The sequence below is a fragment of the Delphinapterus leucas genome, chromosome 1 (genome assembly GCF_059928025.1).
Source record: "Delphinapterus leucas isolate spDelLeu-1000000601 "Yukka" chromosome 1, BTC_Dleu_Yukka2, whole genome shotgun sequence".
NCBI lineage: Eukaryota > Metazoa > Chordata > Mammalia > Artiodactyla > Monodontidae > Delphinapterus > Delphinapterus leucas.
Window position 1 is genome coordinate 50,752,600 of NC_143129.1, and position 25,986 is coordinate 50,778,585.

Genomic DNA, 25,986 nt, shown 5'->3' on the forward strand with positions numbered 1-25,986 from the left:
GACTAGGTGAAAATTTATTGCTATAGATAGCATGTTTACAGAATAATTCCTTACAACTGTGAAAATTTTTCACATTCCTTCATAATCAAAAGTTATGCATTGAAAAACAATGACACAAAGTAGATCCACATTTTAAAATAGTTCACAAAAGAATGTTTGACGATAACAATAAAGATTAATATATAAAATGAAAGAATGTTATGAGAATATTAACATTTTATTATGTCCTGTAAAGAAGGATATAAAATATTTAAATCCTATGGAAAAAAACTTCATACTTGCTTCAGTTATTACATATTCTGAAGAGAGTTTACTAGTTACAAAATTATAAAAATTACACCACTGACTATTTCTCCATCATATTAATTTCAAAATAATATGAACTGCATAAACATGTTAATACTGAAGAAAAGTTTTGGTACACTTAAAAAATATATGTTTGTATATTTATTACATTAAAATTTCAACGTTTGGAATACACTGCCTCTTACACAAGAGGCAATAGATGAATATGAATTCATATTATGCAAGAGGAATATGAATGCACGGATTTAAAATGTTCTTACCATGGCTGAGTTCTTAATCCACCGACGTTCTGGAATGGGATTTCCAGCCAATAGAACACAAGGCAAAGTCAGCTGCTGTCCTTCAATTACACTGGTCACTGAAGGGCTGATTCCAATGAGTGGAGCAACTAAATCAGAGAGAGAACACAGGCACTGTCAATGCTATTTCATCCAAAGGAAGGCAAACTCTTTTATAGGCAAAGATGACTACTAATTATGCTGTTAGAAATGGAGTTTTCAAGAACAAGATTTTTAAATGTACATGGGTATGAATTGGAAGATAGAGATAAAGGACCCTTCTAAGCAGAGGGAATGGCAAGAGGACAGGTAATAGCAAAGAAGTAGAGAAAGTAAAAAAGAATAAGTCTATGGCATGAAAGGGCAGAAAAGTCAAGCCAAGAAATTTGCAATGCATTCAAATGGAGAGTGACTGAAAGCATGGATAAATAGAAGAGTGGAATCATCAGAACCATTTTCAGGAAATATCAATCTGAGAACTTACCGGACAAGGGAAAAATGGAAGGGATGAGATTAGTGAGGAGGCTGTCATAACAGCTCAGGCAAATAAAATGAGGTGGACTCTTAGATGGAAATCAGGGAAGTAATTCTACATAAATCAAAGCAAAATCTCTAAGAGAGTCTTCTTGGAAAATTTAAATATACGTAGATGAATTAAGGGAGATACATAAAGAAAATTTTATAGAAGTGTATTAATGAGATTTAAAAATCACAATAAATGGTGTAATAATTTAAACAATGTAGGACTAGTGCATAAATAGAATTCCAAGGAATAGACATAAGATTATAAATTTAGCATGTGACCAAATGGGTATTTTACTCAGTGGGAAGAGAACATGCAATAAAAATATTAAAACAAGTGTATTACTACTTGGAAATAACGGATATTATATTCTTACTTCATATCATACACAGAAATAATTCCATGTGGACTAAAATAATAAGTGTAAAGAAAAGAACTAGAAAAGCACACCACCACAACATGTGTGTGTGTGTGGTGTGTGTGTGTGTGTGTGTGTGTGTGTGTGTGTGTGTGTGTGTGTGTGTGTGTACTCATACTTAAGACTTAAATGAATTTATTCAACTGACCTTCATTTCTTCAAATGAAAGATAAGGAGCTTGAAGAGGATGATCTCTGTTTCCAGTTCTAACATCATGAAATATGAAATAGGGTGGGGAGAAGGAAGGCTAATGTAGTAATCAGATGTTTACCTGGGTTTTTTTTTGTTTGCTTTTAATGGTACAGGCAAGAGATGACGTACTAAGAGGAGTCTGATGTTTTCAAAAAGTGTGGTGTCTAAGTACTTAATTGATCTTACCAAGTCCTGTCACTGTTACTGTTGCCTGGGACTGGATCTTTCCAAACTGGTTTTCAGCTTCACAAATATATGTTCCTTTATCACTCGCCCATAAGTCTAAAAAGAGGAGATTATTTACTCATTCAACATCATCTGTGGAGCATTAACTATGTGCCAGGCACCGTGCTTGTGATCTGGGAGTTCCCATTCTAGGGGAGGAGACATACCTTGAAAGCAACAATCGTACCACAGTGTGATGACTGCTCTAATTTGAGCTTCAGACAATGAGCTATGGGGGCACAGAGACAGAAGTGACTGATGGCGCAAGGAGGAGTTCGGGAAGGATTCACATAGGAGGTAATACCTAAGCTGTACCTGAAACAGTAGGTAGAACAGAGGAAGGGCAGTCCAAACCTAATGGGCTGCAAAGGCAAGAGCATGACTTGAAAAATCATGGTCTGTTCAAAGAATGGAAAGCTGCAGTACCACCCTGGGGGCGTTTGGAGGTTTGCAGGGGAGATTGCTTTCATTGGTCCAATGATCAGGGGAGATCAAAAACTAGGGAGACAATGCATGGGGGGGATTCACGAAAGGAACAATATCCCAGGTTCACCAAGACTTTTGAAGGCCCCACTGGAAATTCATGGATGTGATGACTTTGTTTATAATTATTTGAGCCTACAACCTAATTCTGTATAAGTGGAAGAAAGAAAGAACTCTTGCAAGAATTGCCCGCCATTTCAGAAAATCACTTCACCAGCCTGGAGTTTTTGAGTCATCAATCCCATATTTCTGTATCAGTCTACATTTTAGCTCTCAAATTCATGGTGATATACATAACATGTATACAAATTGTATGAGCATTGCCAGAGTATTATCTATTTAAATACATATTATTTTAATAAAAATTACTTTCCTTTGTTTTCCTTTGTACTATATTTTGCATGTTAAAGTAATTTTTATTATGTACATTGATCAAATACATAGAATTTTCAGAATAATAAAAAGGATATTTATAAAATATTTAAAATTAAAGAGTGTGTTAGGGGACTAGGATGAGGATCGCTGGGTTACAGGCCGTGTGGGCACAGTCAGGAGCCTGAAGATGAAGAGGTAGCCTGGTGCCTTATAAAACAGCAAAGTTTTACCTTATGAGCAACTGGGGAGTCAAGAGAAGATTTTTTAAATAGGGGATTGATCGTCACCTTTGCAACTATCTTAACTAAAATAGGCACAGTTTAATCTATTGATAAGACGTTGGCAGAGAAAAACACAGCTTTCCATTATGAATAGTTCCATACTATCCCAAATAAAGAGCAGTGACCAAGTTTCTACTCTGTTAACCACATGCATATAACTGCAGAACCGCATCTGGTAAGCACAGTGTTCACTCTCAAAATTAGCAAACATTCATTTGCCAAGGAAAGCTCAGCAAATCACCTGGTTAATAAGTTATACATTGTTTCTAACCAAGATAGTCTCCATATTATCAACTCGGGCTAATTTCTGTAGAAATACAAAATACCAGTGAGAGCTAAGTTTCTCATCACTAGTTTCCTTTTAGATGATTTAGTTTGAACAACTTGGCAACCATCGGTGAATACACTGCCCTCCTTTATTCTTACTTTTCTTTCATTTCTGCTAACTGATTTGTTTTCAGGTCTTATTTGTTTCCCTCTGGGTTGTTTCTCATCACCACCATCACCCTACCTATATGATCCTCCCCATTCTTCCCTCCCGCTCCTTTCTCATATCCTGCAGGGGAGCTGTTCTGAAACAGTACTTTCACATGCCTTTTCGTGCCTATGAAGCTTGGGGGTCTATTTTCTACCTCACCAACTACATTTCTTCACCTGCACATTTCAGTTCCTGTACAATCTGACCCAATCTAATGAGTAATTCTGGTAGCTTTTGTGACCATCCACTCAGACAGTAGACTGTAAAATGCCTGAGTGAGGAACCCCATATTTGACTTCTGTCTTCACCTAGCACAGAGCTCTAAGCACTTGTAATTAGTTTAATTTGTATTGAAAGTTTAAGTGGCTAATGCACATTTAATATTGTTAATAAACATGAAAATCACTTATTGGGGGCCTTCTACAAAATACCCTAAAAATGCAATTTTATTTAAAAAAATCAATTAATCATCTAAATGTTTTTACTCCTCTGGTGCCAGTATCCAAATATTCTTAAGAATATTTGAAAAAGTACTAAGGGTTTACAAATATCTGAATGCTTAATAGCTTACAGGTAAAAGTTTGGGATGATGGCGTATTTGACTTTTTAAAAGATGTTTTGCTCCAGATAGATATAGCTTTTAATCAAAAATTTTTGATAGTGTATAGTGTCCCTATGATGTGGTTATGTATTCTTGGCCCAAAATTAACATTAACTAACTACTAGTAATATTTTACCTTTCTATACAACAGGTGGTACAAGAGTCAATAAAATGTGATTACTTATCCACCTACAGGCCCAGGAGACTCTATTTGCAATAAGAAACAGTGAGATATGAAGAAAGTCATATTGCTTCATAAATCTATATGATATAGTAATGACATAAAATTGAATAAAATGTTATTCATTTATGACAATTCCTAGATATGAGTTCAGTATTATTTTAAAATGAAATGCAACAAACAAAATATGTTGGCACGATTAATTCACTATTTTAAACATAGCAACACCTATGTACAAAAAATGTATAATTTATATGTATATATTTGTATAAAATATATTTCCTTTAACCTACTTGAAATAAAGAGAGCTCCTGTTCTTAGTTGGCTGATGGAACTCACTGAAAAAGGTCTTGAGTAGATGGGCATGTGGTCTAATCTTCGCCATTTAATCTTTGGTTCTGGATAACCCTGGACATAGCAAGGTAATGTCACATTTGAGCCAATTTCCATAGACACATCAGCAGGTTCTTGTATAAAAACTGGAGGTGCTAGAAGATATTTAAAATGAAAAAAAGTGGTCATTGGTATAGTATACATGTGCATTAAATATAAATTAATTATTAAACTATCAACAGATTGAATTCAAATCAAATCATGGTTCATATAATATTATAAATATATGCTTTAAGTATTCCTGTCTGCTACTGAAATAGATTTTTTAAATAAATGAATAGAGCAACAAAGAAGTTCAACTATTTTCTTAAAGTGATAAGATGGAAAGGGTGGGAATTTAAATCAAGATTTCCTTAACTAAAGGGAATCTTTCATTTTTGGAATTTGTTTTCAATTTTAGTTTATGCCATACTCCTCAAAACTTAAAATTTTCTTACAAATAAGTCTGTCTTGCAATGAAATATTTTTGATACTTTCCAAAACTTACTTCTTTAGGCTGAATTTTTAAATAAACTAATTATATCAGAGTTCATTCTTCAATAGATCACCATATAACAAGGTAACAGTATTTAATCTTAAATTATATTCTTGGTGTATATCACATTCTTGCTTCTCAATATCTTTCACATTTTTTTTTGCATTTTTGAGTTAAAGAAATTGAAGCTTGAGAATCAATAATTCAAATTAAAGTAACAGAATAGCATTTGATAAATGGAGAATACGGAGTGCTTAATGTTAGAGCTAAGAAATGATTCAGAAATTATAAAATTATAAGTAAGAAGTCTACACTTATCTACATAATTTAGGTAACCACAGAAGCCAGGGGGAAAAAATCAGAGGTAACAGGCATACCCTGGAAAACAGAGGAATGCAATATAGGGAGGATGCTGTCAGAAGGCCCAAATAGATGAGGCTCTCAGTATGTCCCACGGAACTTATGAGTAATAATGTTTGAGGTATCAGGCAAGGAGAAATACATAAGATACTATTAGAGGTAAAAGATGAAAACCTGCTCTTGTGGGACTCTAAGAGGAAGTACCCTAGGGATGTCTCCTTGATAATGTCAAGATTAAACAATGGTTAGGAACTACAACAACTAACACTTATAGAGCCAGAGACTCTGTTAAGTCCTCTTCATTAATTACCTCATTTGATCTTCAAAATATCCCTATGAGGTAGGTACTGTTATTACCCCAATTTTGTAAAACTGAGACAGAGATAGTTAATTTGCTAAGTGTCACATGGAGTTGAACAGTGGAACTAGGATTGAAAACCAGGTTGATCCGACTCCAAAGTCACAATTCTTTATCATTTTATCAGCCTCCCCTTTTCCATGGGTTCTTATAACTGCCCATACTCAAGCCGGTTTTCAGGCTAGTAAGAATGGGTGTAGAGATCACTTCTCTCCTTCTCAACAGGAATTCTGGGACTTGGATGTACAGCTATCTCCCAAGTAGCATTAGTACTTTATTAGCCTGGGCCAAACGACCTCCTTTAACTTTACAGCCACATTTTCGATTATTTCTCCATACAAATCTTATTCTCTGGACAATCAGAACTTACTCGTCTCCAGTCAAGGATGGACCTTTCCGAAATCAGCAACTGTGTTACCACCACCCCTTTCAAATGTGATGTCTGCTGTTGATCTCTGGCTACTGAAATACTGACAATTCTTGAAGGCAGTTCAAAAGGCCCTTCCTCAATGCCATCTCTTACCATCCTAAATGGATATGATTTCTTGCTTCTCTGAGCTTTCACAGAACTCACTCTACACCACTCTCATGGCAATGGCTAAATTCAGCCTCTTACTAGACTATATGTTTGACTTCCCCCAGAGAATTTATATTTGTAACCACATTTTTACCTTTTATAGCAACTAACATGGTACTTTGTGTATTATACATGGCTGCTAGATATTTGTGAATGATTGAATCAATATTAAAACACTTCAACAATAACCTTGTGTGTGTGTGTGTGCATTAAGTGTATATGATGATAACAACATTGATCCAGTACATTTGAACCTGCAGTTTTGAAGAAACATGGCAATTTCAGAAGTGTAATTGTTTGTTTTTTGAAACTACATAAAATTAAGTTAAATACTACAGCTGAGCAATATGTTTTTAAAAAGAAGTTATGTACCTGTGTTTAGATTTCTCTTACATATATATGGGAATTTGACTAATAAAAAATAAGAGGTAAAATAAACGTATTTAAAAAATAGTTTAGAAAGCAGCTGACTGTGTGCTTATCTTTACGTGTGTAAGGCCTAGTTACTTTTCTCTGGAGTGATACTAGTCATTTATTCCAGAGCCAGCTGCTTGTCTGAAACAGAGAGGTATAAAAATCCCAGGATATGTTAGGCTCAGGGTGTGAACAGGTGAATATGGAGATTAGACAGAAAATAAATTCCAGAAGAGCAAAAAGATATGCAGAAGTCTGGGATTGTTCAAGTATTGGGGAGGAAACCAAGCTTACTGACATAAAGAACATGGCCATCAGTGAAAATGGAGACAAAATGAGAATGTTCAGATGTAAGAAAGCCAAGAACAACTAGATTTAAAAAGGATAGGGGGCAGAGTCAAGATGGCGTGCGGAAAGACATCAAGTTAGCATCTCCCCACAACTAGGGTGCCTGCCGGTGGCTGGTGAAGGACCCTGACACCCAAGGAGATGGGAGGAACCCCCCAGTGAACCAATAGGACGTGGGGGGACTGAGGGGGGAGAAGAAGTAGAGGCCAGACAGGATTGGCACCCCTGAGGCTGGGGAGATCAGGAGAGGCAGGTGGGAGGGGCCCTCCGGGAGGAGCAGGAGAAGAGAGGAGGGCATTTGCCCCGCCCACTTGAGTCCAGGAAGCCTGCTGGGCTCCCAGGTGAGGTCCCCCACCCTCTGAGACCAGGGATAGGGGGCAGGCCTGGGCCACTTCTGTTCCTTGAGCCTAAGCCCCAGCCCCCCACAGCCCCCAGGGCCTATTCCAGCCCTGTGGGTCCTAAGCATAGGTGCTGCCCACCGCCCTAACCTCACCCTTGCTTAGGTCCCACCCTCCACAGCCAAGGCCTTTACCCCCCTTTTTTTCTTTCTTTCTTTCTTTTTTTTTTTTTTTTTTCCCTTTCCCTCCTCTTTTTCACTATTGTGGTACTGATGTACCTTCCACTTGTTGATTCATCTAGATTTTCATTTTTATATTCTTTCTAACATATCTGTTAGTTTCCTAGCCTAATTTTATTTTTCACTTTGTTATTGTTCTCTCTTTTTTAATTTATTTCTTTTTTTTTTTTCTTTTGCCACCCCATGTGGCTTGTGAGATGTTGGTTCACGAGCCAGGGGCTGGGCTGAAGCTCCTGCAGTGTGGACTCCGAGTCTGAACCACTGGACTAACAGAGTATAGGGGTATTCCCTCAGACCCTAGGGAATATTCATTGGAGTGAGGTCTCACAGAGGTTCTCATCTCAGCACCAAGACCCAGCTCTACCCAACAGCCTACAAACTCCAGTGTTGGAAGCCTCAGGCCAAACAACCAGTAAGACAGGAACACAATCCCACCCATTTAAAAAAAAAAAAAAAGAACACACATGAGTAGGCAAAAAAATATGTCACAGCTGAAGGAGCAAGGTAAAAACCTACAAGACCAAACAAATGAAGAGGAAATAGGCAATCTAGCTGAAAAAGAATTCAGAGTAATGATAGTAAAGATGTACCAGAATCTCAGAAATAGAATGAAGGCACAGACTGAGAAAATACAAGAAATGTTTAACAAAGATCTAGAAGAACTAATGAACAAACAAACAGAGATGAACAACACAATAACTGAAATGAAAAAAACACTGGAAGGAATCGATAACAGAATAACTGAGGCAGAAGAACGAATAAGTGAGCTGAAGACAAGATGGTTGAAATAACTGCCGAGGAGTAGAATAAAGAAAAAAGAATGAAAAGAACTGAAGACAACCTTGGAGACCTCTGGGACGACACTAAACGCACCAACGTTTGAATTATAGGGGTCCCAGAAGAAGAAGAGAAAAAGAAAGGGTGTGAGAAAATATTTGAAGAGATTACAGTTGAAAACTTCCCTAACACGGGAAAGGAAATAGTCACCCCAGTCCAGGAAGCACAGAGAGTCCCATACAAGGTAAACCCTAGGAAAAACACATCAAGACACATATTAATCAAACTAATAAAAATTAAATCAAAGAAAAAATATTAAAAACAGCAAGGGAAAAAACAAAAAATAACATACAAAGGAATCCCCATAAGGTTATCAGCTGATTTTTCAGCAGAAACTCTGCAGGCCAGAAGGCAGTGGAAGGATATACGTAAAGTGATGAAAGAGAAAAACCTACAACCAAGTTTACTCTCCCCAGCAAGGATCTCATTCCGATTCAATGGAGAAATCAAAAGCTTTTCAGACAAGCGAAAGCTAAGAGAATTCAGCACCACCAAACCAGGTTTACGGCAAATGCTAAAGAAACTTCTCTAGGCGGGAAACACAAGAGAAGAAAAAGACCCACAAAAACAAACCCCAAACAATTAAGAAAATGGTAATAGGAATATACATATTGATAATAACCTTGAATGTAAATGGATTAAATGTCCCAATCAAAAGACACACACTGGCAGAATGCATACAAAAAAAGACCTATGTGTATGCTGTCTGCTAGAGACCCACTTCAGACCTAGGGACACGTACAGACTGAAAGTGAAGGGATGGAAAAAGATATTCCATGCAAATGGAAATCAAAAGAAAGCTGGAGTAGTAATACTCATATCAGATAAAATAGACTTTAAAATAAAGGCTGTTTTAAGAGATAAGGAGGGACACTACATAATGATCAAGAATCAATCCAAGAAGATATAACAACTATAAATGTTTATGCACCCAACATAGGAGCACCTCAATACATAAGGCAAATGCTAATAACCATGAAAGGAGAAATCGACAGTAACACAATAGTAGTATGGGACTTTAATACCCCACTTACACCAATGGACAGATCATCCAAACAGAAAATAAATAAGGAAACACAAGCTTTAAATGACACAATAGACCAGATAGGTTTAATTGATATTTATAGAACGTTCCACGCAAAAGTGGCAGAATACACTTTCTTCTCAAGTGCAGCCAGAACACATCTTCTCCAGGATCACATCTTGGGTCAAAAATCAAGCATTGGTAAATTTAAGAAAATTGAAATCATATCAAGCATCTTTTCTGACCACAATGCTATGAGATGGAAACCAATTACAGGAAAAACACTGTAAAAACCATAAATACATGGAGGCTAAACAGTACATTACTAAATAACCAAGAGATCACTGAAGAAATCAAAGAAGAAATTAAAAAAATACATAGAAACAAATGACAATAAAAACATGATGACCCAAAAACTATGGGATGCAGCAAAAGCAGTTCTAAGAGAGAAGCTGATAGCAATTCAGTCTCACCTCAAGAAACAAGAAAAACCTCAAATAAACAATATAACCCTATACTTAAAACTAGAGAAAGAAGAACAAAGAAAACCCAAAGTCAGTAGAAGGAAAGAACTCATAAAAATCAGAGCAGAAATAAATGAAATAGAAACTAAGACAACAATAGCAAAGATCAATAAAACTAAAAGGGGTTTGTTTGAGAAGATAAACAAAATTGGTAAACTCTTAGCCAGACTCATCAAGAAAAAAATGGAGAGGATGCAAATCAATAAAATTAGAAATGAAAAATGAGAAATCACAACTCACACCACAGAAATACAAAAGATTATAAGAGACTACTACAAACAACTATATGCCAATAAAATGGACAACCACGAAGAAATGGACAAATTCTTGGAAGGGTACAATTTTTCCAAGACTGAACCATGAAGAATTAGAAAATATAAACATACCTGTCACAACTAATGAAATTGACACCATAATTAAAAATCTTCCAACAAACAAGGGTCCAGGACCAGATGGCTTCACAGGTGAATTGTATCAAGCACCCAGAGAAGAGCTAACACTGATCCTTCTCAAACTCTTCCAAAAAATTGCAGAGGGAGAAACACTCCCAAATTCATTCTGCGAAGCCACCATCACCCTGATATCAAAACCAGAAAAAGATATCACAAAAAAAGAAAATTGTCGACCAATATCACTGATGAAAATGGATACAAAAATCCTGAACAAAATACTACCAAACAGAATCCAACAACACATTAAAAGGATCACACACCATGATCAAGTGGGATTTATCCCAGGGATGCAAGGATTCTTCAATATATACAAATCAATCAATGTGATATACCACATTAACAAATTAAGGAATAAAAACCATATGATCATCTCAATATATGCAGAAAAAGCTTTTGACAAAATTCAGCACTCATTTATGATAAAAACTCTCCAGAAAATGGGCATACAGGGAATCCACTGCAACATAATAAAGGCCATATATGACAAACTCACAGTAAGCATCATACTCAATGGTGAAAAACTGAAAGCATTTCCACTAAGATCAGGAACAAGACAAGGATGTCCACTCTTGCCACTTTTATTCAACATAGTTGTGGAATCCATAGCCACAGCAATCAGAGAAGAAAAAGAAATTAAAGGAATACAAATTGGAAAAGAAGAAGTAAAACTGTCACTGTTTGCAGATGACATGATACTACACATAAAGAATCCTAAAGATGCCACCAGAAAACTGCTAGAGCTAATCAATGAATTTGGTAAAGTTGCAGGATACAAAATTAATGCACAGAAATCTCTTGCATTACTGTACATTAATGATGAAAAATCTGAAAGAGAAATTAGGGAAACACTCCCATTTACCACTGCAACAAAAAGAAAAAAATACCTAGGAATAAACCTACCTAGGGAGACAAAAGACTTATACGCAGAAAACTATAAGACACTGATGAAAGAAATTAAAGATGATACCAACAGATGGAGAGATATACCATGTTCTTGGATTGGAAGAATCAATATTGTAAAAATGACTATACTACCCAAAGCAATCTACAGATTCCGTGCAATCCCTATCAAACTACCAATGGCATTCTTCACAGAATTAGAACAAAAATTTTTACAATTCGTATGGAAACACAAAAGACCCCAAATAGCCACAGCAATCTTGAGAAAGAAAAATGGAGTTGGAGGAATCAGGCTTCCTGACTTCAAACTATACCACAAAGCTACAGTAATCAAGACAGTATGGTACTGGCACAAAAACAGAAATATAGATCAATATCTTGCACCTGATAGATCTATCAGGTACAAGATAGAATGCCCAGAGATAAACCCACGCACATATGGGCACCTAATTTACAACAAAGGAGACAAAAACATACAACGGAGAAAAGACAGCCTCTTCAGTGAGGGGTGCTGGGAAAACTGGACAGCTACATGTAAAAGAATGAAATTAGAACACTTCTTAACACCATACACAAAAATAAACTCCAAATGGATCAGAGTTAAATGTAAGACCAGACACTATAAAACTCTTAGAGGAAAACAGAGGAAAAATACTCTTTGACATAAACCACAGTAAGATCTTTTTTGACCCACCTCCTAGAGTAACGGAAATAAAAACAAAAATAAACAAGTGGGATTTAATTAAACTTAAAAGCTTTTGCACAGCAGAGGAAACCGTAAACAAGACAAAAAGACGACCCTTAGAATGGGAAAAAATATTTACAAATGCAACAACAGACAAATGATTAATCTCCAAAATTTACAAACAGCTCATGGAGCTCAATATCAGAAAAACAAACCATCCAGTTAAAAAATGGGCGGAAGACCTAAGTAGACATTTCACCAAGGAAGACATACAGATGGCCAAGAGGCACATGAAAAGATGCTCCACATCACTAATTATTAGAGAAACGCAAATGAAAACTACAATGAGGTATCACCTCATGCTGGTCAGAATGGCCATTATGAAAACATTGAGAAACAATAAATGCTGGAAAGGGTGTGGTGAAAAGGGAACCCTCTTGCACTGTTGCTGGGAATGTAAATTGATACAGCCACTATGGAGAACAGTATGGAAGTTCCTTAAAAAACTAAAAATAGGATTACCATATGACCCAGCAATACCACTATTGGGCATATACCCTGAGAAAACCATAATTCAAAAAGAGACATGTACCACAATGTTCACTGCAGCTCTATTTACAATAGCCAGGACATGGAACCAACCTAAATGTCCATCAACAGATAAATGGATAAAGAAGATGTGGCACATATATACAACAGAATAGTCCTCAGCCATAAAGAGAAACAAAATTGAGTTATTTGTAGTGAGGTGGTTAGACCTAGAGTCTGTCATACAGAGTGAAGTCAGAAAGAGAAATACAAATACCGTATGCTAACATATAGATATATATATGGAATCTTAAAAAAAAAATGGTACTGATCAATCTAGTTGCAGGGCAGGAATAAAGATGCAGACATAGAGAATGGACTAGTGGACATGGGGTAGGAGGGGGAAGCTGGGGCAAAGTGAGAGTACCATCGAGATATATACACTACTGAATGTAAAATAGTTAGCTAGTGGGAAGCAGCAGCACAGCACAGGGAGGGAGATCAGCTCGGTGCTTTGCAATGACCTAGAGGGGTGGGATAGGGAGGATGGGAGGGAGGCTAAAGAGGGAGGGAAAATGGGGACATATGTATGCATATGGCTGATTCACTTTGTTGTACAACAGAAACTAACACAGTATTGTGAAGCAATTATACTCCAGTAAAGATCTATTTAAAAAATAAAAAGGTTAGGGCTTCCCTGGTGGTGCAGTGGTTGAGAGTCCGCCTGCTGATGCGGGGCACACGGGTTCGTGTCCTGGTCCGGGAAGATCCCACATGCCGCGGAGCGGCTGGGCCCGTGAGCCATGGCTGCTGAGCCTGCGCGTCCGGAGCCTGTGCTCCACAACAGGAGAGGCCACAACAGTGAGAGGCCCGCGTACCGCAAAAAAAAAAAAAAAAGGGTAAGTGAAGCTCAAGTTGTGCCCATAAAACTCACTTAAGATGAGAGAAGTCACCAGTGGTGAAGAAGCTTTGGGAAGAGTGTCAGGCACGAGACAAGCACAAGGTCAGGGAATAAATGTACTGGTACCAGAAAACAAGGCAAATGAGAGTACCAGGCACTAGGTAAGCAGCCAGGACAGCATCAATGACAAGCAAACATCAAAATGAAGCAGCTCCTCTTCAAGCCAAGAAGCCTTTTAAGTACTTCCGACTCCTGAGTGTGGCCAATTCGGACTCCAAGTGAATTAACATTGGGTGGATGGTAAACAGATTAACAAAACGAGTGGGAAAGGAAGCAGAAGTGATTATAGTACAAAATATGGAACTTGTACAGAGGAGCTGCTTAGAGAAGTAGCTTAGGGAAGGTACAGCCCACCAGGTGGTTTCAAATCGCAGCTCCACTATTTCTTAGTCTATAACCTTGGAAAATTATTTTACCTACCCCAGTTTAAATTTCCCCATGAACAAAAGGGCGATAACATATCCTATCTCACGTTGTTAAAAGAAAGAATCATTATTAATCATTTAACATGTAGTAATCACCCAACTATAAACTATCAATGATCATAAATATTGTATAGTTAATTTATTAAATCATAGTTCTGGAGTTTAATGTATCTAATGTTAGTTTCAATTTTGGCTTCTGCATACAGTCTGTTGGATTTATTATGCTAGATCCTCTGTGATCCCCTAAATATTTGTGTGCAAGCACTTTGAGGACTGCACAGGGTTAAAGCACGGTACAGCTCTGTTGTCACTTACAGGTGGATATGGCTGTGTGCACACATTATTTTGAAAATATAAAAGTTACAAACAGATTGACCATCTTGCTCTGACACCTATTCTATAAAATTATTCTAGTTCCTTTAGTGATAATTAAATCTATCCCCACCATGGCAACTCTTGCATTAGATTAGTCAAACTGAGATTTTCTTTCCTAAAATGGCTGAACATACTGTTTTGGTTCTACCAAACCACAAAACATGAAACCACAGTCTAAGTCTAAAACATCACCCTCTGTGGTGTGGAATGCTGCAAATAAAGTCACTGCCAGGCCAACTTTTTGTTTGATGTAGCCAATCTTCTTGTCTTCCAATTGACACCCTTTTAAAAAAGGATGAAAAGCATTGGTAACATTCCCTGAACATTGACCTGAAATGTCCATAACGGAGACTCACTACAAGAAGCTAGAACTCATGAATAACATTAAATGATCTTTTTATGATTATTTTTTGATCTAGTATTGTTTATGTGAAATAATAGGCCCACAAAAACAAACTGAAAGTCTAACTATTTACATGATATGGATAAGAGCAAGTTTTTCTTCTTAAGTCATATCTACTTAAATTTATGCCCAGTAGTTTTGGAACTCAAATGAATAATTTGATGCACCACTAATAGTAGTACTTAAATTGTCTCAAGCCCTTTTTTAAAAAAAAATCAAGTTGAAACAGTGACTATCGTATTAAAAGCACAATGCTTAATCTTAAACGCTATACCACTATTATATATGCATTTCTATATTATTTTTCAAGACTCAAAGAATCAAAGTGACCATTCACTTTGTAAAGTTACTATTCACCTATTTGATACACGTCCATGAAACAGCTTTGGAGGAAAAGCAGTAACTGCTGACATGCTGAATGCACATAGACGATAATACCTCATTTCATCTTTACAACCAACCAATCAGGTAGGTACTGTTAAAAGTCAGGTAGAAAACCCAGTCCCTTTCTAGAGCTCATTCTCTTAAACACTATATAAATTCTAGGGAAAACTTGTTCTTTTGTTTGTTTGCTTTTAAACCTAATAGCGATAATCACAACTATCACTGCAACTGTGATTTGCACGGTGCTTGGCAGTTACATCCTCTATCTGCTAGGATATGTAACAATAGTTTTATGTGGGCAGAAAAGGTCTAGTCAAACTTTGTAAGCTACAATGATCAGAATTCTAATGGTGAATAAGGAAATAGTTAAGGCATGGCAGAAACATGAATGGTACTGATGTTAATATTAAGTTATTTGGCAACTTTTAACAATGATCAAGGTTACAGTAAGCAAACAATAGAGTTTATGTTAGTAGTTCCATCAGGACAATTACTGGAATAAAAGTTAAGGAAGCCATTGTTTTAGAAAGGGTCATTGAGAGTGAAGATCTTGAATATGAGTGGAGATAAAACAAAATTCAGTTCAAGGAATAAGGGATAAATATAAAACTTTTGTTAGGATGTTTCCTATCTACTCCAAGTCACTCCAGCACAGACAGACCTAACCCTTATATGGTTTGTCACTAATCCGAAGAGAGAACCTGGAAAGTTCAGAAGCTAAAAAGATTTTCAAGAAGACAGTAAGTAAGCAAAGAAACATGTAAGATGTTTAGATTTTCTACAATCTTGGAGGGGTTGAGGGTGTCATTCCCTTTTTGTTGGGCTATTTCACTCTTCCTTCTACAGCTAGACAATTCTACAAGAACATTGGGTGAACAGAAAATATCTGTGCAGGAAAGAGAGAGAAGCAAAACTAGAAAATGTTGAGAAGTGAAACTTTGTATATTTCTTGAAAACAAGAATTCTGTATCTAATCACCCTCTTCATTTGGGCCTTATATTTCTAAAAGCATTTCTTGTATTTCATACTCTGCTGGTAGATTCAGAGACCCTCCACCCAGAGATTCCAATCTTATTTCCAAGGCACTTCTCTTAATAACCACAGAGTTTAGTCATGGTTCAAACACATCTTGCTGTGCCCTAGACAGATTCTACAGTGGTCTTTGTGGCCATTTTCAGCTTTGTTGATTCTACCCCAAGGGCATAATCACCAAGAATGCAGAGTGTTCACCAGACAGCCTAGGGGCATGGGGATCATAAAAGATCCCAGCTGGAAAAAATTTTTCGTTTATATGAAATAAAATACGAAGCTTAGAGGGTCATGATTTTCATTTAAAGAGCAAAGATAGTAGAACTAAAATGTTTTGTGTTAACTTTATTCTAAATAAAAAATGCATTTTCTTTATAGTTCTTAACTTCTGTTCAAAAAAAACAGCTTTGGCGTGAAAATCATCATGCATAAATGAAAATACAATTTAATGAAATGTCATATTTTATAAATTTAAGTGATGCAAACATTTGACTTATCTGTTAAAATTAAGCTGCCAGGTTCTTTTCCACATGAAACAAACTCTGTTTTATTTCATGTGTTACCAAACTGTGTAATTTTATTTTTCAAGAAACATGAGATGGAGAGATGAAGGAGGGAGGGCCAAACTTCTTGAGTAATCCGACTAAAGTTGTCATGCACATGCTGTATCATTCACATTGTGATTGACATTTATTTGTAGTTTGTACTTTGTTTTATACATAGAGGAGTCATTGCTAGTGAATTTTTTTAAAAAAGTAAGATAACAATCTGCTACCTTTGCTGTCATCAACCTCTCCAAATTATGGTCTAGGGCCAAAGTCTAAGTTTTGGCCTCCAGATGTTAATACTTAGGAATTTGGTGTCCAAATGGATGACTCCTGATAGGAAAATGTTTGGCAACAGATGATAGACCAGTGAAGCCTACAGTTTCTGAAATCAAACAACCTAGATCCAAATATCTAGGCTCTGTCCCTCCATAGCTCTTGACCCTGGTCAAGTAGCTTAGCCTTTTTAAGCTTCCGTTTCCTTACCTATATAACAGAGAAAATTATAGTATCTTCCTCTTAAGATTGTTATGAGGGTTTAATGATATAATGCATATACAAGTTCTTAGCACAGTGCATGGTAAATAGAAAAAAACTTGGTACATGCTAACTACCATTATTATATTAATAATCTGAAATGCTAACTCTAATTTTGCCATTCTGACAAATATTTCCACCAACTGCTTCAAAGTTATTAGTGTCAAAAAATACCAGGTCAATTTCAATACAAACTTGTCTATCAGAGACGGGATGCTTACAGCCAACATCCAGAGTTATCTTGCCAGTTGCTCTTCCGGCATCATTGACAGCAACACAGGTATAATCACCAGCATCCAGATCTTGAGTTTCTTGAATCTTCAAAAGTCCCAAGAGAGGGTCAATGATGAGAAATGGGGAGGGCCTCAACTCAAGATCCCCTAAGTCAAAACAAAGCGGAGAACGTTAAACAGTTAGATGTTTACATAGCTTGCTATTGGTTTGATTGCACAACTTCTGAAGAAAACGATTATAAAGTTTTTAAATACAAGTGTCTTGCACGGTGCAGACACTTAAACAATGTTTATGCAATGAAAGAATGAAGTGTTTCTTGGTAATGAGCTGACTTATTAGTCTGTATAATTCCACAGGCTAATCTAGAGTCAAAAATCAGGTCCTAAATGAATTATGTACAAATATTTCCTACCATATATGTACCTAAATGAGAACAAACTCTTTGAAGCTATGTTGAGGGACTGGGAAAGAGTGGCAGCTGTCACTGTGGCTGTGTTAGGTAAGAAGGGAATGGGAAGATGAAGGTTGAAATGAGGTTTCTACCATCTTTGTGGCAGGATGAATTTCAATTACCCAGGAAATGCTCCGGAGACTATGGGTGTTCTTATAGTTTGGCTAATGACCAGGTTTCTGGTTTGCTGAATGTTCTCAGTCAGATTTTGTTGTGAAAGGTATGAGCTGCCTGAGAGGTTTCTAAGGATGGCTCGGGAAGTAGGAACCACAGCTGGCTAGAGAGGGTAGGGAAGAGCTTGCTGAGAGAAGAGAAAGAATGGATGAGGAACTCTTGACAATGGCCAGAGAGGAGTATTGTTATATAAATCTCCCAGGATACCTCTACTAAACCTGTATTAGGCATCAAAGTTCTTTAAGTTGGAGTTAGAGGTTTTTTTGGAAGAAGCAGGCAGGGGATAAATGAGTGGAGGATGGAACCTGATATCGAATTTGACCTCGGTATGAGGGTAGAATGACCCAAGAAAGATGAGTTATTTCTGGGTTACCTGTCCCTGCAGTGCCTCAGATCTCCTGAGAACCATTTCTATTTGAAGGCAGGCAATGCCTCAACAAATCTCTAAGTTGGGTTAGCCTTTCCTTAGGCTTCCCTTCCTCCAAGGTTTCCCCTCATCGAAGAATGAATTTCACCAGGATGACAAATATCATAAAAAATTACGTAGTCCATATCTTTTTTGTTTGTTTTTGTAAAGGGTGATGTCAAACTCTTTGTGGGGATCCTAAAAATTTCCAGGAGGTTTAAGGGCCGTTGCCTTAGGGTTTCACAGCATGCTCAGATGTCAAGTCTGAAGAGGTACTCTCCAAAATGCCATATACTAGCTTAGCCATGTGCCCTGGGACTAAGGACTGTGGAAGTCACTCCCTTAGCTTTTAACAGGCTAAAACGCCAGAGCTAGTAATTCTCTAGGACACTACATAAAGCATCCACCAACAGACTCAGAGCAACAAACAATTCTCCTTTTGTTTTCATTTGGGGAGGAGAAGAGGTCAAAGGAGCCATAAATTTAAAAACAAAAAAATTACATTAGCAACTGTCAGTGCCAAAAATAAAGTATTTTTCAGCATTCCAACATTTAAAACCCCCAATCATCCTTTTAAGCTTTGCTACTGGGTACCACGCGAGAATGAGAGAAGCAACTAAAGCCTTGTCTATGTGCCTCTGGGAAACTTTCATAAGTAAAAGCAGATGATGTTGACATAAACTTTCCTCCCTCTAGGGGAGGATGCAATGTGACCAAGCTGTTCATCAAGCATTAAAATGTTTGGACTAAAATGCATTTAGACTCTTGGATTTTACTTCTCCTTTACTTCTTCTGTATATGTCAGAGCACATACAGGATGAAGTAAAGACTAAAAAGCTACTTTTTGCTAGTAGCTTTTTTTTTTTTTTTAAATAAAAGTGTTTAAGGAACAGCAGTAATGAAACAAAATATAAATTGGAAAACACTGGCTATGTCAAGTTTGCATTTTGATCACATTTTGGTCATCTCTCTTGATTTCTACTGAACAATTAGTAATCAAATTATTGAGAAGCCATAGAGAAATACAGAACTTTGAGATGAAAATGACTGAGGAAGTATATACTTTTAATATTAGATAAGATTAGAAGAATGTTTACACACATAGTAAAATATATAAACTTTGCTGACAATCTATTCTAGGATTGAACAATCATTACCATTAAGGAGGATTCTTTCTGCTTTAGTTTAAATTCAATTCTGGCCTCTGTGGATGCAAAGACTAACAGAGAGATCATTATCCCTGACATAAGACCCTTTAAATTGTTGAAGGTTCTTTAGTGGTTCTCAAAAATGTTTGTCTCAAGACCTTTTTATACTCTTAAAAATTATTGGGGACTTTAATGAATTTTTATGTGGATTATATTTATTTGTACTTCGCATTTTAGAAAGGAAACTGAAAATTTTTAAAACATATGTATTTATTTTCTAATAACTCAAGACATTTTAACATAAATGTATTTTATAAAAAAAAATTTCCCTGAACAAGAAAAACTTAGTGAGAAAAGTGGCATTGTTTCACATTTTTGCAAATCTCTAGAATGTCTAGCTTAATAGAAGAGAGCTGAGTGTTCATTTTTGCTTCTGCATTCACTTTATTGGATATCACATATCATGTAGCTGAGATGAGTGTGAAAAAGCCAAATAACATCTTAGTATCATCAGGAAAATAATTTTGATCTCATGGGTTCCCTGAAAAGAATCGTGGGGAACCTCCAGGGATTCCCAACTACACTTTAGCAACAACAGATCTAAAGAAACAAATTCAATTTCTTTACTATTTTACCAGAAATATTCTTTATACGACATTTTAATAGTGTCCCTGATTCTTCTCTGAACCCACTTTATGTTGCTCATTTCTAAAATCTAAAATTTTGGGGGGCATTTGTATGTGCGAAATTCCTTTTCTCAAATGGTCTGAATGAAATACAATTTATTAATGAATGATGGTTGCCAAGGGCTGCAGGGCAGGAGAAATGGGGAGCTGCTGTTCAACAAGCATAAAGTTTCAATCATACAAGATGAGTACGTTCTAGAGATTTGCTGTACAACAGTGCCTAGAGGTAACAATAGTGTACTGTATGCTTAAAAATTTGTTAAGAGGGTAGAGCTCATGTGTTCTTACCATAAATAAAAAATAAACAAATGACCACCTACTTTATTCAATAAGAACTGCCTGAAAAAAAGCTATGAACAAAAAGTTATTCTTATGGTTAGGAAAAGAACTATTCTTTCCCCCTGTGGTTTCCATAAGGTAGGATCTTCCTAACCTTGCTGCTGTCTCATCCCCAGCAGAGGTGGCAAAGAAAGGTCCAGCTGCCTCCTCGTCCCTTTCTTTTTGGAGCCAGTGTGCATGTAGAAGAGTTTGTCCCCTGGCTTTTCTCTTTATGATCCAGATTCTGCTTATGGAATAAATTGCCTGCCTGGGACTGGGAGAAGAAGTGATACTGGGGTTCAGGGCAGCTCTGCATATTGGAGATGAACATCAATCGAAGCAGGTCCTCCAACATGATCTGTCAGTGCTTAATGCCCACATGCTAGCTCTGTTGGTGCATAACTCGAACAGAGAAATGGGATATGACTTACTAGGCACACTGAACTCCAATGTCTCTGGTTGAGAAAAGAAACTACTAGGCAGTCAATTCTAGAATCTTCCATGTGGTGGCTGCATAGCTCCCTAACTCCTCATTCACCTCCCAAGCCATTTGTGGGACCAAAGCTGACATACAGACTATTCAGGAGAGTAGCACCTTTTTGGGAGAATAAAAGGCTTTCTCTCTGTGACTCAGCTATTGACAGGCAGAGAAATCAGCAGGTTCCATTACTTTAAAGACTTTTTTTATTATTAACATAAGCTACTGATTGATATTTTTCTGGATTTATTTAATTAAGGGGTGAGTTTGAAACTTTTATCTACTTCATTTGTAAGTTAAAGATTTAAGTTTTTCAAATAAGGAAAATTAGTTGTTGTTGACTGAAACCTAATTAAGAAGCAAATCGAGAAATGCTTTCTTTTCAGAGAAAACATGAAGACTAAATCATTTAACATGGAAAACTATGAAAGTGACGTTATCTCCTAGTTTCCCTCCCTATTTTTGATTTGTATTATTGAAAAGTATTTGTTTTCCACATAAAGCCTTTCCTTTTCACCTCGTGTTCCCTAAGAGTTTGAACCCGAGGTGAATTCACAATTTTGTAATTATGACATCAACCTGTTGCTATGGGAATGTCTGCGATTTAACAAACAGAATCATAACAATAGTGCTTTGTACTATTTAGCATTTTTCATCTGAAGATTAAAGAGTATTTTGCAAACAGCATCTCAATAATCCTAGCAACCTCCCTCTTAGGCTGTTTGTGGGGATTTTTCTTTCTCATAGATTGGAAAAACTAAGAGAAAAACAGAAGCAGGACATTTTAGACAGATATCTACTGTCAGCATTTGAGCGTAGACCAGGACCTAAGGGCATTCTCACCAAGGACAAACAGCACATTACTGTTATTTTATTATAGAATCACAGAGGTAGAATCTTTATATCACAAATAGAGGCAGATAATTTCTATACTTGATATAAACAGCTACCATGCATGATGAAGCTGACCATAAAATACGTTTGTCTTTCAGTCAAATGTCATTCAGCTGTAATTTTCGAGGTATGTCTTTATTTGAGCTCTTTATAGAAAGCGTCCTGGAGAATCTAGAAAACTTCCTAATTGTGAGAGCCTAAGCAAAGTGAACTGAAATAAGTGAAGCTATTTTAAACATTAACTGAGTATTCTTGGACAATTTTCTACAGGAAACAAACCTAAACTAATAAAGAGAACGTTCAGCTGGATTAGCACAGGCGAAGTTTTCCTGCTTTGATTTTCACAGTCCTATAATCCACACCAGATGTCAAATGCTGAAATTCAGAGTGCAGAATTTTGAACTATCGTCTCTAGTGAGACCATAAGCACATTTTATGGAGCTGCTAAGTCACACACCAAAATAAATTTTTAACAAATTATCTTTATCTAAAAGAGAAAACAATACTAAATGAACCAGACATGAACATACTTAAGAAATGTACCTTTGAACCATTTAACCTGAGGTGGAGGAACACCAGACGTTTTACATTCCATAACTGTTGTATCCCCAAGGGCAACCAAGAGCTCACTCTGAATTACGATCAACTTCGGGGCTTCTGAAAACAATAAACATGCAAATAATTAACGCCTTGCACAATGCCACTTACATCTTGTTTCTGTTTACTAAATGAACCAATAATAATTAAAAAAAAACTTATTATTTCCGTGCTTGTGGCTATCTCAGTTTTTACAAACAGAAATAAACTCTTATGATGTATTATATGCACACAGATGTGTGTGATGAAAAGATCATCTATAAGGCCAAAAGAATATTAGGAAAAAATAATTCTGATGAAACAGTGTCCAAAAATTTAGGAAATTAATTGATGCACATTTCAGTTAATCGATGCACATTTTCTACGTGACTTTAAGGATATTCATGTCTATCTACAGAGAGACAGTTGTACTCTAAGGCTAAAATTCGCATCTATAAAAAGTAGAGTCTCCCACTTTTAACTCTATTTTTCCCTTTGATGTTAAATACAGACATTCTCTAAGTTTCTTTCCTTGGCTCTGATTCACGCCTTTGCCTAATGCTTTAGTTCATGCACATATTTTTCTCTTAACTGAACATTTTAGGACTTCCTAACTTCAACTGAGGTAGTTTTAAACAAAGCCAAGAGTTAATTTCTCAAATATCATGTTACTCCTTGGCTAGAAAACTTCGGTGATTGCATTTCATAATTCCCTAGTTCGGCTTTCAAAAATCATAAACTGGTGCATGGCTTTCTTTTGAACTTCACGCTCCATTACACCTCCTTACTTATCACAAGGTATGAAGCTACACTGGTACTCCAAAACATGCCCTATTCCCTCCCATATTCCTGCTTTTGCTAAAGTTTCTTCCTCTGCCTGAAATGCCCTTTGCCACAACTTTTCAAATCCCACTCATTCTTCCGGACTGAGCTTAAATCCTCTCTCCTTTAAGAAGTGTTTGCAAATTCCCCAGTCAGAATTAATCTTCCCCTCCACCAACCTTCTACTTTTGCACTTATTTGTCTGCCTTATATTTACTTACATATATCCACTCCCATTATTCACACTCTTGAAAAGTAAGGACCTCATGACATACATTTTTTATTCTACATTCCACAGTCTCTAGCACAGCATTTTACATAATTTGGGTGATTACTAAGTTAAATAAATGGGTGGAATATTTTGGTTTCTTTGTGAATGAACCCAAATTCATTTCTGCAATGCAGAATCTGTTTCAATCTCCATTCCCAACTGTTGGTTCCCTCTCCACATGGCTGTTCTATGAACGTTTTTAATTGTCATCTCTAAATCTGAGCCCATCTTCCCTTCTGAACTTATTCACCACATGCCTTCCTCATTTCTATGAGACTTCTTCCCAGGCTTTTAGGTCCAGTATTTGTGACATTTTTGTTACCTCCTTCATCTATACACACATCTACAATTCTCAATCTTTTTTTTAACATCTTTACTGGAGTATAATTGCTTTACAATGGTGTGTTAGTTTCTGCTTTATAACAAAGTGAATCAGTTATACATACACATATGTTCCCATATCTCTTCCCTCTTGCATCAATTCTCAATCTTTATTGTGGCTCTTTTACACTCCTTCCTCGCCACTGCCAATTTTACTACCTTACTATGAATGATGAAGAAAAATGAGAGAAAGGGTGGGTTGCTAGTCATTAATTATTCACAGTTTACAAAATGACACTGAGCATATAACCCTTGTCCTTTATTTGTCTAAGAAAGACCAAAGTAAAAGAAATATTGGGGCTTCCCTGGTGGCGCAGTGGTTGGGAGTCCACCTGCAGATGCAGGGGACAGGGGTTCGTGCCCCGGTCCGGGAAGATCCCACAGGCCACGGAGCGGCTGGGCCCGTGAGCCATGGCTGCTGAGCCTGCGCGTCCGGAGCCTGTGCTCCACAACGGGAGAGGCCACAACAGTGAGAGGCCCGCAAACGACAAAAAAAAAAAAAAGAAATATTGTATTCTATATTACATATTATTAGAATATATGATTATGTATTATAATAGATTTGATTATACTGTATATGTTAGAATGTATTATATTCTACTATATTATGGAATATTATAGTATAGAATGAGTTGTCATAAAGTATATCTTCAATAAATGCTTCAGTTTGGAGGGGAAAAACTGAAGATGAAAAGCAAAACGTAATACCTAGATAAGTGACAGAAATGTTGTAAATATTTAATTATAACAGAAATATTATAACGTTTCATATGAATAAATATATTTATACACATATATATATAAATTCATATATATATATGAGCATAAGTGGAAAATGTAAAATGAAAGTTGAGGTGAAGTGGAGAGGAGGAAGATGGCGGAAGAGTAACATGTGCAGATCACCTTCCTCCCCACCGACACATCAGAAATACATCTACATGTGGAACTGCTCCTATAGAACACCTACTGAATGCTGGCAGAAGACCTCAGACCTCCCAAAAGGCAAGAAACTCCCCATGTACCTGAGTAGGGCAAAAGAAAAAAGGAAAAAGAGAGACAAAAAGACAGGGATGGGACCTGCACCAGTGGGAGGGAGCTGTGAAGGAGGAAAGGTTTCCACACATTAGGAAGCCGCTTCGCAGGCGGAGACTGCGGGTGGCAGAGGGGGAAAGCTTCGGAGCCACGGAGGAGAGCAAGCAACAGGGGTGCGGAGGGCAAAGCAGAGAGATTCCCGCACACAAGATCAGGGCCGACCGGCACTCACCAGCCCGAGAGGCTTGTCTGCTCACCCGCCGGGGCGGGCGGGGCTGGGAGCTGAGGCTTGGGCTTCGGTCGGAGAGCAGGGAGAGGACTGGGGTTGGCAGGGTGAACACAGCCTGGAGGGGGCTAGTGCACCACAGCTAATCGGGAGGGAGTCCGGGGAAAAGTCTGGACTTGCCGAAGAGGCAAGAGACTTTTTCTTCCCTCTTTGTTTCCTGGTGCGCGAGGAAAGGGGATTAAGAGCGCTGCTTAAAGGAGCTCCAGAGACGGGCGCGAGCCGCGGCTAAAAGCGCGGACCCCAGAGACAGGCATGAGACGCTAAGGCTGCTGCTGCCGCCACCAAGAAGCCTATGTGCGAGCACAGGTCACTATCCCCACCTCCCCTCCCGGGACCCTGTGCAGCCCGCCACTGCCAGGGTCCCGTGATCCAGTGAC

The 25,986-nt window shown here is 37.3% G+C and overlaps 1 protein-coding gene across 1 annotated transcript in view; it reads right to left on the reverse strand.

Annotated features, from left to right (window-relative positions):
• Positions 1-25,986, reverse strand: part of HMCN1 (hemicentin 1) — a 528,232-nt gene that overhangs the window by 263,716 nt on the left and 238,530 nt on the right. Inside the window, exons 14-18 of the mRNA XM_022593376.3 lie at positions 22,785-22,898; positions 17,674-17,832; positions 4,635-4,829; positions 1,904-1,999; positions 567-694 (exon numbers count right to left, since the gene is read on the reverse strand). Coding sequence (XP_022449084.2) covers positions 567-694; positions 1,904-1,999; positions 4,635-4,829; positions 17,674-17,832; positions 22,785-22,898 — 692 coding nt within the window. The remainder of the gene's footprint in view (positions 1-566; positions 695-1,903; positions 2,000-4,634; positions 4,830-17,673; positions 17,833-22,784; positions 22,899-25,986) is intronic.